This window comes from Tursiops truncatus, chromosome 3, assembly GCF_011762595.2.
Source record: "Tursiops truncatus isolate mTurTru1 chromosome 3, mTurTru1.mat.Y, whole genome shotgun sequence".
In the NCBI taxonomy this organism is placed as follows: Eukaryota; Metazoa; Chordata; class Mammalia; order Artiodactyla; family Delphinidae; genus Tursiops; species Tursiops truncatus.
The window spans coordinates 75,049,712-75,064,994 of NC_047036.1; the positions used below are offsets into that span (position 1 = coordinate 75,049,712).

General features: G+C 37.1%; 1 protein-coding gene across 12 annotated transcripts in view; it reads right to left on the reverse strand.

Moving 5' to 3' along the window:
* Nucleotides 1-15,283, reverse strand: part of ARB2A (ARB2 cotranscriptional regulator A) — a 427,234-nt gene that overhangs the window by 125,898 nt on the left and 286,053 nt on the right. For 2 of the 12 annotated variants that reach the window (XM_033853021.2, XM_033853019.2), the window contains exon 11: nt 12,769-12,929. The exons of the other annotated variants lie outside the window; for them this stretch is intronic. In XM_033853021.2, the coding sequence (XP_033708912.1) occupies nt 12,784-12,929 (146 nt within the window). In that variant the 3' untranslated portion in view covers nt 12,769-12,783. Of the gene's footprint in view, nt 1-12,768; nt 12,930-15,283 lie in introns of those variants that run through there. 12 annotated transcript variants of the gene reach the window in all.

Sequence of the window (15,283 nt, forward strand, 5' to 3'; positions counted from 1 at the left end):
ATCCAAAAATGGGCAGAAGACCTAAATAGACATTTCTCCAAAGAAGATATACAGATTGCCAACAAATACATGAAAGGATGCTCAACAACACTAATAATTAGAGAAATGCAAATCAAAACTACAGTGAGGTATCACCTCACACCAGTCAGAATGGCCATCATCAAAAAATCTAGAAACAGTAAATGCTGGAGAGGGTGTGGAGAAGAGGGCACCCTCTTGCACTGTTGGTGGGAATGTAAATGTAAATTGATACAGCCACTATGGAGAACAGTATGGAGGTTCCTTAAAAAACTAAAAATAGAATTACCATATGACCCACAATCCCACTACTGGGCATATACTCAAGAGAAAACCATAATTCAAAAAGATACATGCACCCCAATGTTCACGGCAGCACTATTTACAACAGCCAGGACATGGAAGCAACCTAAATGTCCATCAACAGAGGAATGGATAAAGAAGATGTGGTACACGTATACAATGGATTATTACTCAGTCATAAAAAGGAATGAAATTGGGTCATTTGTAGAGATGTGGATGGACCTAGAGACTGTCATACAGAGTGAAGTAAGTCAGAAAGAGAAAAACAAGTAGCGTATATTAACACATATATGTGGACTCTGGAAAAATGGTATAGATCATCTTATTTGCAAAGCAGAAATAGAGACACAGATATAGAGAACACATGTATGGATACCAAGGGGGAAAGGGGGTGGGGTGGGAGGAATTGGTTGATTGGGATTGACATATATACACTATTGTTACTAAGTATAAGACAGATAACTAATGAGAACATACTGTATAACACAGGGAACTCTACTTAATGCACTGTGATGACCTAAATGGGAAGGAAATCCAAAAAAGAGGGGCTATGTGTGTCTGTATAACTGATTCATCTTGCTGTACAGTAGAAACACAACATTGTAAAGCAACTATACTCCCATAAAAATTAAAAGAACGACAAAGTGAGACACTGAAGATAAGTTAGGCCGTTAAGAAAACTCGGTAAGTGTAGATAAGGTACATACAGTAAGAACATTAAAGTTGTAACAAATTGGAAAAAGAGTTAGTCACATCAGTGTAGTCACTGGAAAGAATAATTTATTACTCTATGAGATAAATTCACAAAATACATAAAATAGCACTGTTCTGTAAAGGAGATAAGACAGGACAGCTATTTGTGAATAACGACATGCTTTTACTTGTCAAATACATAGAGAAAAACTAGAATGTAGCATATTGCCAACATAAAATTTCCTTGATTTTCTTAATTTCACATTAAGATGATGAAGGACTTTTTGTTGTTACTTCATTTTGTTGCTGTTCTTTTTGTTATTGTAAAAAGTGACTCTGCTGTGATATAATTGCTGCTTAGAAATAACAGCTCGTGACACAAATATGACACAACCCACATAATCAGACTACAAAGAGCTTTAGAGTATAGAGAGAAAAACCTTTCCATTTTATTTTGTAGATCTGTGATATTCATGACCAATGAACTTCCTGTGCCATAAAATAATACTAAGTATAAAAACCCTACCGTCTTCACCAGAAGCCTTAAAGATTTACGATATCTGTATAAGGCAGGAAGAGTGGTTGAGTTGAGCAAGGTTGAGTTGAAAGGCATTATGGTGATGAGTCAGGTATCTTCAAAGATAGTCACAAGTAGATAAAGTTGAACGGTTCTTGTTATGCCAAGCAGGATTTAAACAAACTTTTTAGCTGAGTTTGCCCTTGTTACAGAAGAAAAGCTTTAAGGATGTTCTTGCATTGATTACTCTAGTCAGGGCGCAGTCACCGTCTTCTGCATTCAAATTTGTACTCTGCTTACACTTTTAAGCAGGAGATACACAACTTGTTTAGTGAAAAATTTTCTATTACACTGCACAGTAAAATACACCTAACAGAAATGACAGCTTACGACCAATGAAACCAGTAATTTAGGATGTGACATGGGCTCAGAGAAGTAAATGAGAAGTAGAACAGAATTTTTGTTTATAGGATGCAATTCTTTTAGGTGCTGTGAGAATTATTTTTTGTTAAGGAGATTCCAAATTAGTTGATTTTGGTGCCATTACCATCATTAAGTTTGGGGCCTCTGTGAATGTCCCTGGAATCTCTCTAAGAAACTATGAACTGAAGTAAAACAAATAGGGTGGTAGAATTTCTTGTAGTAATTTAAATTCAAGAATGACACTTGTCTTTTATGATTGACAGAAAAGTAGATGAAACACAAGGAAGAAACTGATGAATTTATAGAAGTTTCTCATAAGGATATGTTCTAGGGCAGGGGTCATTTGAAAGGAAGACAATGTGTGAAAGAGCCGATAGGCTTTCAGGGAGAGTGTGGAAGAATAGGACACTAGCAGGAAGGAGAGTGAAAGGGAAAGGGTCAGTGTGGAATTTAAGTAAATTGGAAGAGTGAAATAGGGAGAATGCTGAAGCATAGGAAAATTGAGGAGTTTAAAGACCGTACTTCTGTAGAAGATGTACTGGGAGGCTAAGAGACTCATGACGAGACATAACTAGAATCAGGACTTAGATAATCTAGAAAACAGAAAGAAGCAGGAGAAAAATGACAGAAAGTTTTTAACTCTCAAATATTGAAAAGCAAAGAACAATTTCTCTAAAACTATGGTACTTGATTGTTGGGTAAAATAATTTCTAATAATAATAACAGGAAGTTCTTGCTTTGCACGGTAGTGTGGGACTATACAGAGGACCATACAAGCTGAAATCAGGCAAAGTGATCATAATAATCAATGAAAAAAAACTACGGTTGTTCCATGACCTTTTTTTTGTCAAAACATTAAAAGTCTTCTTACTGTCAGCTAAAAATGAATAGGGTCGGGGAATGAAAAAAAGAGTAAGACTAATTGTACTTAGTACATTACACTTCATCTTTAAAACATTAGAAACAATGAGAATTAAGATGCTTTATTTCTTTGTAAAAAACTTATTAAGAGTAGCTTGAATAGTGCTTGCTTTCTTGTCATATAACTTATGATACAGTTCAAACAAATCTTTTCTATGCCTTGGCTAACTTTCACACTCCTAAGTGTGGATCAGCTTCCAACATTTTACCCTTCAAGCTTCCAATGTCATGAAATATTTCTGAGAGTTCATTTGATGTGAAGTGTTTTTTTTGCCAGTATCACTTCCTCTGGGACATCTTCATCTTTTCGTCACAGTGCTTTCCAATTTCACTTCCAGCATTTCATGTGTTTGCTTCACTTTCATCTTTGTTGGCCAGATCTCTCTTCTGACCATCCTTTTTTTTTTTTTTTTTTTTTTGCGGTACGCTGGCCTCTCACTGTTGTGGCCTCTCCCGTTGCGGAGCACAGGCTCCGGACGCGCAGGCTCAGCGGCCATGGCTTACAGGCCTAGCAGCTCTGCGGCATGTGGGACTTCCCGGACCGGGGCATGAACCCGTGTCCCCTGCCTCGGCAGGCGGACTCTCAACCACTGCGCCACCAGGGAAGCCCCCTGACCATCCATTTTTTTAAATACAGATAGTGCTACTGTGTATGAACTGAATAACAGATATGCAGTGTTTGGTCAGTGACAGATTTTGAAAAAAGGGATATAATTGGTCATTGATCATGATGTGCATCTGTTTATTTACATAGACAGTTGTACTTAATGCAATTACTAATAGTTAATATATTGTGGTAACTGAAATTGGGGGGTTTGGTGTTATTTAACTAAACTATGGTAACTGAAATTTGTGTATATTAGAACGGTGCAAAGCAAGGACCACCTGTATTCATTGAGTTGTAACCATATGCCAGGTACTATTTTAACAGTCCCGTATGGATTATTTCACTTAATTCTGACCATAACCCAATAAGACTGTACTAGCATTATCCTCATTTTACACAGAGTATGACTGTAGATCTTCGTCTGGCCATATTATAGAATTAATTCTCCACACATTTAGGAGGATACAAATTTCTCACAGTCATGTTAAATCCAAAGCTCTTCTTCATAAATGCTGACTTAATACCATTAAAGAGTTTGAAATGACAAGTAACATTCATTTGAAACGTATAGCTAGAGTAAAAAGTCAGGGTCTTATAATAGTAGGGAAGGAAGGTGAACACTTTGAGAAGGTGCACTAGCTCTTAGATAGTAGTGGGGTACCATTTAATAAAGTGAGCTGTTAGTGAACTAAGAGTTACATTTGGGTCCTGAAGGAGTTCATAAGTCCTTAACCTTCCTCTTCACCTCACCTATTTCAACGATCAACCTGTGATTAGGAACCAAGAGAATCTCTGCAATGGATAAAAGACTTTTTTCCTAGGAGACTGTGAGTTCCTTGAGGGGCAAGAGTGATATCTAGCAATCTTATTTATTTATTTTATTTTTGGCTGCGTTGGGTCTTCGTTGCTGTGCGTGGGCTTTCTCTAGTTGCAGAGAGCGGGGGCTACTCTTCGTTGCAGTGTGCGGGCTTCTCACTGTGGTGGCATCTCTTGTTGCGTGGGATGCCATGTGGGATCTTCCTGGACCAGGGCTAGAACCCATGTCCCCTGCATTGGTAGGCGGATTCTCAACCACTGCACCACCAGGGAAGCCCCTCTAGCAATCTTTAGAGTCTAAACTAGTGCCTAGTACATATTAAGTACTCAATAAATCTTTGTACAATTAAGGAATAAATATTTACAGTTAGTTTCTTACCCCAAGAGAACCAAGAATAACTCAAGTTTGAAGTAAGACATGGGATTAGGCTCTAATTTCAGGGGAAATTAATTAAGTCAACAACTAATCAATTGGTAAAAATAATTAAATTTGGATTTTCTAAAATTTAAGCTTTGCTGCCAGTGTTGATTTTATATGCTTGATATTATTTCTGAAGAAAAGCAAAACCAAGTAATGCTGAGGGATTATTCCTTCAAAAGAGAAGTGCTATAAAAATCTAAACTACAATGGTTATGGAAAACTATACTTTTTACTATAAAATTCAACCTGCATATCATCTAGTTCCACAAATAACTTTCCCACATATTGGTTATATTTAATCACTTGTATCTGTGGCCTTAAATTAACAATGTCTTATTTTAAATTTAATCACTATTCTTCTGGAAACTAAGCAGGAAAGGTGTGGCTACTTTGCCACACAAATTAAAATGGAAAGAAGACTCAATTTCTTTGAAGGCAATTTATTAAAAGGAAATTAAAAGTAAAAACTTCACTTTGCTCTTTTAAAAATGTCTAAAGCTAGCTAAAAACAAAAGAATCTCCAAGCCAATACTGATTTTAGAAAGTTATGAGAAAATTTCAATTTAGGGTCTCTTACAAAAGTCTCACTTATAAAGATCATTGCTATACAAAGCTTAAAATGATATATATGTTTATTTGCCCAAAAGTTTAAACAAGTAACTTCTATAGTACTTTAGAAATTAAGAAATTATGCAAAATAACTGAATTTTGTCAAGGATTGTACCATGAGATTATTCAAAACATGCATAAACTAGCTGGTACATGATTTCTTTATTTATTGGTATAACATATTGAATACTTGGGGTGAAGTATGTATGGTTGAAGGGGATATTATGATAGAGATAATATGAATGGAAATACTAGTACCAGTTCTCAAAGAATATTTAGACATCATATATCAGTTAAACCAATGTCAATACCTAAAAGCTGAAGTCATTGATCAAATTATCTTTAAAATATTTTTCATTAAATAAAACTATTTTCCTTTAAAGAAGGACTATATTTTAAGAACTATGATGAGACAAAATCTTTTAAAAATATATTGCTGCTTTAAAGTGCTGATAATCAACTTAGAACATCTTAGGATTTTACAAATGGTAAATACTTGACCTATCTATGGTGCCTAATGTTCTCTTTGCATTTTCATTTCAGTAACACAGAATATTTAGTTTAGAAGTTCTGAATCACTACTAGAAAGCAATGCAGTTTCTCTGAAGGGGTACGTTTTGGGGGTATTTTTGCCAGCAGACAGATTTATCGCTGGTGACTTGATGTCTGTCTGTGACAAGACAGAGCAGGCAGGGAGGGTGTAGATGGGCGGCACATATCACACGGCTGGTCAAAGAGAAGTGAAGGGCAGTGGACCCAGGCAAACCACACAGGTCAGGAAGGGGCAGGCACAGATGGTGGGCTGGGGGAGATGTGATTCCATAGGCTGCAGGACGAAGAGTCTCTAGGTGGGGGACAATGAAGCCAGGGAGACACAGAAGACAAAAATTATAAGAAAAGAACCACACATAGAGACTAAACGAGATGACAGAGGGAGAGTCGGAGAGCAATATACAGACCCAGGGAGAGCCATCCAGAGCACTGACCCAGACAGCTGACAGAGGAAAGGAGAAAAAGAGGACAAGTGAAGCACAGACAGCCATGGAAGGGGAGATCAATACTTAATATCTGTTTAAAAAGAATGAAGATCTCTGTCTTAGGTATCACTGGTCCCAACTTACTTTTCTAACAACTAGGGACATAGCACTAAGAGCCATGAGACACTGCTATGGGGACTGTAAAAATAATATCTCTCACAAATTAACGCATAACTTAAACAATTTTCAAGTACAAATATAAATCCATATTATTTGGTTATTTATCCAAAAGCATTCCAAAATAATTAAAAACTTTTTATCTTTAAAGGGAAAAGTTAGCTCAGTAAAAGGAGAGTTGCCACCTTTACTGCCAAATTCTTTGACGAATTTTTCACAAATTGGTTCAGAAAGCTGTAAAAAACATGGTGGCTATTTTTAATTTTTTTTAAAAGTGAGATTTCTGGAGTGAGACTACTTTTCACTGTGATTACTGGAAAACTGGAAAAGTCAAAAATCACAGGATAATATTGGACCTGATTAAGTATATATATATAATCAGGGCAAATATTGGTGATCTACATAAATATCATTCGTATAGTTAGATTATTTTAAATGAGTATTTGATCAGTTATTTCCCCAAAGTGCCTGATTCCAGCTAATTACAATGAATAATTCGCTGAAAACACAAGAATTTCTAGTGGTCAACTTTCAGAACACTCATCCCTGATATTAACTAATAATTATAAGGTAGCACAGAACAATGAATAGGGAGACTAACCTATGAATAACAGCTACAGTAATGAACAAAAACTGCCTGAAAAGTGCTATTTAGTTAATGAAAACACCACTTAAAGAATTAGAATGTATACCCTTTGAATGGAAGAAAGAGGAGTGCTAGAATTCTTGAGCAGTACATGTAGTCAAAAGTGGTACAGTATCATATATGCTAAGATGTCTTGAATTTTAAAGTCTGTTTACAAGGCAAAGTATAGATTTTCAATTACCTAATTAATTTGAGCTATGTCTAAAAACATACTAGACAACTCAATTTGTCTACACATTCTGAATGAAATATTTTTCATTGGTATCTATAGAAGGAAGTGATTATTCACTAATAAAGAAAAGATATAACTCCTTAGTGTCATTTCCTCAAGATATGTTTTCAGCAATAAAGTGAAGTGAATATTTAGCAAATATTCAGTATTTTAGTCAGTGTAAACAGTCAGTCTGGATTATTTAAGCAAAGAAAAATTAGGGTTCCATTAATGGCCCCTTTCTATATCCAGAATAAGACAGGATCATCTAAATACAGTAAGTTTTCAAGTTTAATTCTTATCTCCTAAGATATCTACCTTGGTTCTTTTTTTCCCCCTTTTTCTTTTCTTCTTTTTTTTTTTAACCATTTATACTGTTAATTTTCTAAATTTTACACAGATTTACATCAAGTGTTCTAAGTAAGCTGAAATAAAAAAGAAAAAGCTATCTCAAGCCATGACAAAGGCAAGAAAAACTGAGATGGATACAAATCTGGGGAGGGAATATATTGACAGGAATCAGAGATCTAGACCGCATAGTTTTAATGAATCTAGGTTCATGTATTTCCTTAACGGTAGATGGAAAGAGCTTTCCATCCTGTGTGCCTGGTACAAAAGGGTCACAGGTATGTGAAAATACTCATCCTCTCACCCTTCAGGTCAGCCAGGAGGGGCTCTGTCCATTCAATTCTGGACATAAGCAACCTTCTCTTATGTCAAGGTTGCTTATGTCCAGAGTGCCATACAAATGTTATACTTTTCTGTACGTGTTGCTTAAGGAAGAGTGGAATAACTTTAATAACTTTCTGGTGACTATGCTTTACGGTTACCATAAACCTTAGAGGACTGGTAAAGTGGATCCGATGAGAAGGTCAGGTTTTCAAGAACCCAGAACAAGAGACTGCAGGGAGAACATAAGGGCGAAGATTTCAGACCTAAGTAGATACCCTGAAGTCTAGGAAAAGGATCTCTAAAGTCAGATAGGCAAATATGTACTGTCTTTGCCAGTGGGAAACAGGAGAAGATCAGGACTAGAAGGAATGTCCTAGAAGTGTCATCTTCTCAGAGAGGCCTTCCCTGGCCACCTTCCTAAAAATTCGAATCTGTCCCTCCACATACACACACTTCAGGTCCTTTCTTTTGTTTTCTATTTCTCCTACCAATGACCACTATCTAACATACTACACATATACTCTCCTTACTTATCTTGTTTATTACTGTCTGTATCTCCTACTAGAATGTAACCTCCACGTTGGGACCATTATCTGCTGTAATTCACTGCTATGTCCCTGGCATCTGCAGCCATGTCTGGCCCACACTGAATTCTTGTTGAATGAATGCATGCAGACTGAAAGCATATATCCAGACAGGCAGGGAGGGAGCACATTTGGACGGGGCTGAAAGTATGTGGGCCTGAGCAGCAGTACTTATCCACACGTAGGCCCAGTTAGAACCCACCTGGCAAAGAGTGGACTGTCAGTCATAGGCCAGCCGAAGCAAGCTGTGTCCAGACTTGTAAGAAGTCAGAAGATATCAGTGCTCTATAACCTTGTCTGCTTTCAAACACTGATATTTTGCTTCCCTTTCACCCAGAAGAATGTCTGCTCATACACAGTTAAAAATTATATTTGCTATTTTGGGGAAGCAACACACCACATAAGATCATTTCTAATTTCATCTTTACTGCTACCCTAGTTTCTTTCAGCTTTGTCTCCTGATTTCTATGTCCTACTGAACATTTTTCTTTTGACTATTAGTCTTCCTTTTGATTTCTCCATTATATTTTCTGTCTTTCTGTGACTACGGTTTTGTGACCCTTACCCATGTCACAGAGAACATAGGAAAACATGAATAACCAAGTTATTTGTTGTTTAAAAATAGAATTGGAGACAAGAAAATGGAAGGGAAAATATTTCTGCAAATGCTTTTTCCATTTCTACAGGATTAAAATAATCAATAATCGCTTTTAAATAAATGACAGTTTTAAATTCTAAAATGACTAATGAGAATATATAGTGCCACATTACATTTTCACAGTGCCTTCCTCTGGATAAACTTAAAATATCCCTCCAGATACTAAAAAATTGTCCTTGTAACATTTCATAACATTTCTATAAGTGAGGCAGACATTTGCTGTTGCCATTTTATAATAAACATAAACAACCAAAATGTGGGCTATACAATAAACATATATCCTATTAACCTATTATATGTTTCTCTGAATAACATGTTTTCAATGTGCCGATTTTCACTAGTACGAAATACTATTAAAATAAAGAAGTGGGGGAACCAGTCACTTGGCACGTGTTCAAGATCCCTCAAATATCCACCGTTCACTATATGTTATAATAACTGAAAAGTCAGACTTCATTTTAAGTACAATATAAGATATAATGCTGACAATTCTTAAGTGTGGAGTTGTCAAGTATTACATTTGCTTTCAAAAGAAAAATAAAAACAATGTGACTGTACTGAAAATAATTATCAGTGTATTTTAAGTACAATTAAAATATTTTATTATACCTGCTTTTAAAATATATATGCACAGTTAAACAACATTCATAAAATAGAGCTTTTATGAGCATTAGATCTATTTTGGGGGTAAAGGGAAACGTATTTAGTAATAAAGGAAAAAATTCAATATTAAATGAGTATGTATTTTTACAGGTAATTTCATTGCTTTGACCATGAAACGTCTAGTCAAAAGATAAAAAGCAAAGTATAACAAGAAAAAGAACTTCATAATTTAGAAATCTGGAAAAAAAAAGCCTTCACTAAATTGAACAGATAGTCTGGACATCCATTACTAACCTGTGGTCAGTACACATAGAAAATTTCAAATAATCTTAACAGTTTAAATTATAGTAACAGGGTTATTAATCAGAGAATTTCAAGTCTTTCAAAGGTACTTAAACAACATTTGCCATTTCTACTTGAATTTCCTGCCATCACCTCAACTATCATTATCTCAATTAAGTAGGTCATAAAACAATTTCATCATTTCTTGCCCATAATTGATTTCCCCTTCCAGCTCCCCTGTACTTCTGGTAATGACATTTTCATTATCCCAGTTACTTTTCATCGGAGCTTATCATTGTCTTCTCCCTCCCCTTAGCTTCCACATTCAATCTGTTTATCATCAAGGAGTGTAGATTCTTCCCAAGTCATATTTGTTACAGCTCTCCTATCCTCTCTGTTCCCACTGCCACCACTCCAATTCACACCATCAACCACATATACTGGCTTTATTGTCACATCCTGCTGAGTCTACTGCCTCCGGCTTCTTGCTCCTGTTTTTTATTCATTTACTAAATTAATCTTCTTTAAAATTCCATTTTTATCACATCATAATAATGTTGATCATGTCATAAAAAATGTTCAACATTTTTTTAGGACTCTTTGAGGGAAATCGCTGATTTTGATTGAAAACCTGTTCAATTTTTATAAGTAGGTATGGAAAATGCTGGGGGTACTGGCCCTAACTGTTCTCTCAATTGATGCAACCTAGTGTTGATGCCAGATTCAAAAGGAGCAAACTACCCACTGGCAGAGGGCCAGGAAACAGTTTTTTTGGGGAAAAAAAGTCATTATAAGCTATTGTTCACTGCTATGTCCCCAGCTTCCAGAACAGCATCTGGAACATAATAATTGCTCAATAAATATTTGAGGAATAAATGGATGCAGGTTTCCCCTACTATCTGAAAGTAGAGTAACTCCTGTGAAACCTTTCGTAAGCCAAAATGATGTAAAGTGAAGAAGCAACTACCTTAGGGCACTCTTGCTAGCGGATGCCCAAAATAAATCGAGATAAGGCACAGAGGCTTACATGCACAGTTAAGCTATGGCAACTTGATGTTGAGATGCAGAGTGTAGTTCCCAGAGAAGGAGCTTAGTGGTGCCACTCTTGCAGCTCAGGGTACTTGCTGCCTCTATAACGGCTCCCTGAAAACAAATGCTGAATGCTATTTTTGCTTTCACCTTTCTTCCTAAAAGCAAAAATCCTCTTTGGATTTCCTTCTGTTATTGAAAACAGGTACTAATGCAGGTCTTTCATAAAAGTGAAGTGGCATAAAGTAAGCTTTCATAAAGTGGGGGACAACTGCTGCGGAGTGTACAAGAAATCTCCTTTTGATTTAAGCCAAATTTGTTGGAATAAACACCCACAGGAAATAGAAGGTTACAGAAAGTAGCAAGTTCTGTTCTACGAAAAATTTGGTCAGAGAAGAGCTGAATAGTATAAGCTTAAGTATAAGCTCAGAGAAGAGCTAACAACTTAGTATAGGATCAAATGAGTGTGATAAAGAAGAAACAATATCTTATCTTTGGTAAACTGTACCACAAAGTCTAATGAGGTAGTAGAAGAGAAAGGGTAGAAATAAATTGTCTTCAAAGAGCATTTTAATGCCTTTTTTTGAAAGAGTTGCTCTTAAACCCTAAGGTATCAGAGAAAAGAAGAACCTTACAAAGCTTTAGTCTCAAAAAAAGTTAAGGTTTCTTTCTGCTTAGGCTTGAGCGACCACCAGAGTTGAAGTAAGCCTGTTGTATTAATTATCTACTGCTGTGGAACAAGTCATCTCCAAAATTCACAGCTTAAAACAAAACACATTTATCAGTCCCAGCACCTGAGGGTCCTGGATCTGAGTGTGGCTTAGCTGGATGACTGGCTCAGGGCCTCTCACAAGGCCACAGTCAAGGTGTTGGCTGAGGTTGCAGTCATCTCAAGGCTCAACTGGGAGGGGATCCTTTTCCAAAGTCACTCTCGTGGCTGTTGGCAGCCTTCAGATCATCACTGGCTCTCAGCCAGAGACACCGATTCCTTACCACATAGGCCTCTGCATGAGCAGCTCACAACATGGCAGCTGGCTTCCATCAGAGGGAGCAAGCAAGAGGACAAGCAATAGCCTGAGATCTGCCAGCATTCACTGGTATTACCATGCTCCCCACTATCCTTAAGCAGCAGGCTTGATAGAATGGTGGAATGACTTTTTGAACAGTTACAGTGCCTGGTTAGGTGACAACACCTTGTAGAGCTGAGACAATGTCCTCCCAGGTGCGTTATGTGCTCTACATCAGCCTTTAATACACTGTGATGTTTCTCCCAGATCTCGGAATGAGGAGTAGAAATGGGGCTGGATTCTCTTCTCAATACCCTTAGTAATCTACTAGCAAAACTACTGCTTCCCATTCCCATGACTTTAGGCTCTGTTGGTCTAAAGGTTCCATACGGAGGAATGCTTCCATGAGGTGTCACAATGATTCCACTGAACTGAAAGCTGAAACTGCCATCTTGCCACTTTGGAATCCTTATACCACTGGATTAACAAGCAACAGAGATTGTTACTATATTGGCTAGGGTGATTGATCCTGATTACTAAGGAAAAATTGAGTTGCTACTACACAATGGGGGTAAATAGGAGTGTTTGTAGTGCAGGAAATTCTCTAGGTCATCTGTTAATGTTTTCTGTGATTCGTGTCAATAGAAAACTACAATAATGCAAGTCAGGCAGGACTGCTAACAGCCCTGACCCTTCAGAAATGAAGATACAGGTCATCCCACCAGGCAAGAGACCATGACCAGTTGAGGTGTTTGCTGAAACCAAAGAGAATATGGAATGAAGGTAGTTACACATACCAGCTACAACTACATGACCAGTTGCAAAAATTAGGAATGTAATAGTTATGAGTATTTCCTCATTTTGATATGAATATATATACTAAATATTTTTGTTTTCTTCTCTCTTATTCCCTTAACATCTCATGTAAGATGTGTCAATAGTTATTAGCTTTATCTCTCAGTATTTAAACTACAGGATACCAAAGATGAGAAGAATGAACTATCAGCCAAGGACAAAAAATGGGCTTTGTATCCTCCTTCTTAGTGTGTTTTCGATTGTACACAGAATAGTTGTATCATGTTAGGTGGAAGCAAGACTTCATTAATGTCTTCGTTTGGAGATTTTCTGGTTTAAGGAGATGTATATGAGTGCCAAGTTGACAAGGGGTGAACTGTGGAGGCTCTGTAATGTGGCAATTTGGCTAGGTTGAACTACATTTCCCAGAATTCCTTTTCAATCTGTGTGTCTCCAGTTAGAATGGTACAAACGGGAGACTTCTGTGGGAAATTTGGAGAGTTAAAGTCAAGCAGCAACAATTTCAAGCTCACACATGTTGTTTATCTGCTGGTTCACTTGGTGGCACAAGGCAGTGGTTACCAGGACAAAGGGCACTGGCTTCTACAGGACACCCATACCACCAAGGACAGAAGCCACAAGAACTGACATGGGTTTAAGTCCATCTTCATGGGCTCCAGCTCATGCTTATGGGTTCCAGCTCATTCTTGCTCTCCACCCCTTTACATAACATCTTCCCTTAACAACTGTCTGCTCTGTAGTCTCAGCTCCAGCATCGCTTGCCAAGTCGACATTCTTATAGAGACTGCGTAACCAGCTCTGATCAAATCCCAGGTCAAATCTCTGTAATAAATCCTTTACTATATATAGTCAATCCTCATTATTTGTGAATTCCATATTTCTGAATTCACATACTTATTAAAATTTATTTGTAAACCCCCAAATCAATACTCATGGTGCTTTTGTGGTCATTTGTGGATATGCACATGTGCAGCGTGGTAAAAAATTTGAGTTGCTCAACACACACATTCCTAACTAAGGTGAAACAAGGCCATGCTTCGCCTTCTTGTTCCAGTTCTTGTACTGTAAACAAGTGTCCTTTTCGCAGACTATTTAGTGCCATGTTTTTCACATTTTTGTGCTTTTGTTGGTGATTTTGTTCTCTGAAATGGTGTCCAAGTATAGTGCTGAAGTGTTAAGACAGTGATGTGTCTTATGGAGAAAATAAGTCCCATTAGGGCATGAGTTACAGTGCTGTTGACTGTGAATTCAATGTTAGTGAATCTACAATATATATTAAATAAGGCGTCTTTAAACTGAAACACTCATAAAACAAAGTTATATATTGGTAGGTCGATGAAAATGTGACCAGAAGCTTGCAGGAACCTAACCCTGTATTTTCCCTAGGAGTGATGATTCAGTATTCACTAATTCAGTGTTCTCAGAGACTTTATAGAACATAATCACTGATAATAAATTAATTACAATATATTGTAATTAATGTACACCACACACACACACACACACACACACACACACACTGTAGCATATGTATCACCTAGTAGTCTGTTGCTCTGACTGAACCCTGATTGACAGACCTGAAAGGTTTAGTTATAATGATAGTGAAGCTCAGTTCAAGTTTAGGTATTAATGATGGTGAAATTTAATTATAATAATAGTTCTTTACCTAGTAGTTGAACTGTTCTCCAAATTATTTCCTTCAAATATGTAAACATGTATGCAACTTTGCTTAGCGATTAGCTATCTTTTATGGTTGTTACATGAGGTAGTTCATGTTCAAAACTTCTACTCATTCTCTGGCATCTATGACCAAAGCAAACCCATTTCTGTTCTGTAACATAACCAGACACCACTGCTCAGTTTGTGTTTACTATCAAAATTGTGAAAGCCAAAATCAGAAAATAATGAAAAATGTCACTCTTTCCTCTTCCCTAGAGATTAGAGACTAAAGTAACCCACCTTTTAGGATGGAAATCAATGCCACTCTTCAACTGTCTGGAGCTTGCCTGCTTCCTCAGGTGCTCACCCCGCTACCTCTTTTCTTTCAGTGGACAGGCCAGTCTTGTCTTTGCCCCCTATGAGTATCTTCCGATTCGTTCCAGCCCTTACTCCTTATACTGCTCTGTTTCTTTTGCCTAGAATACCACCCTGAATGTCCTCCTATAATCCAAGTCCTATCTAACACACAAGGTCCAGCCAAAATCTTTTACGTGAAAAACTTCTCTAGACTCTAGGCCACAGCAATGTCTCTTCTCTGAACTCACAGTCTTGACTGCCTATTGGATCACTGAAT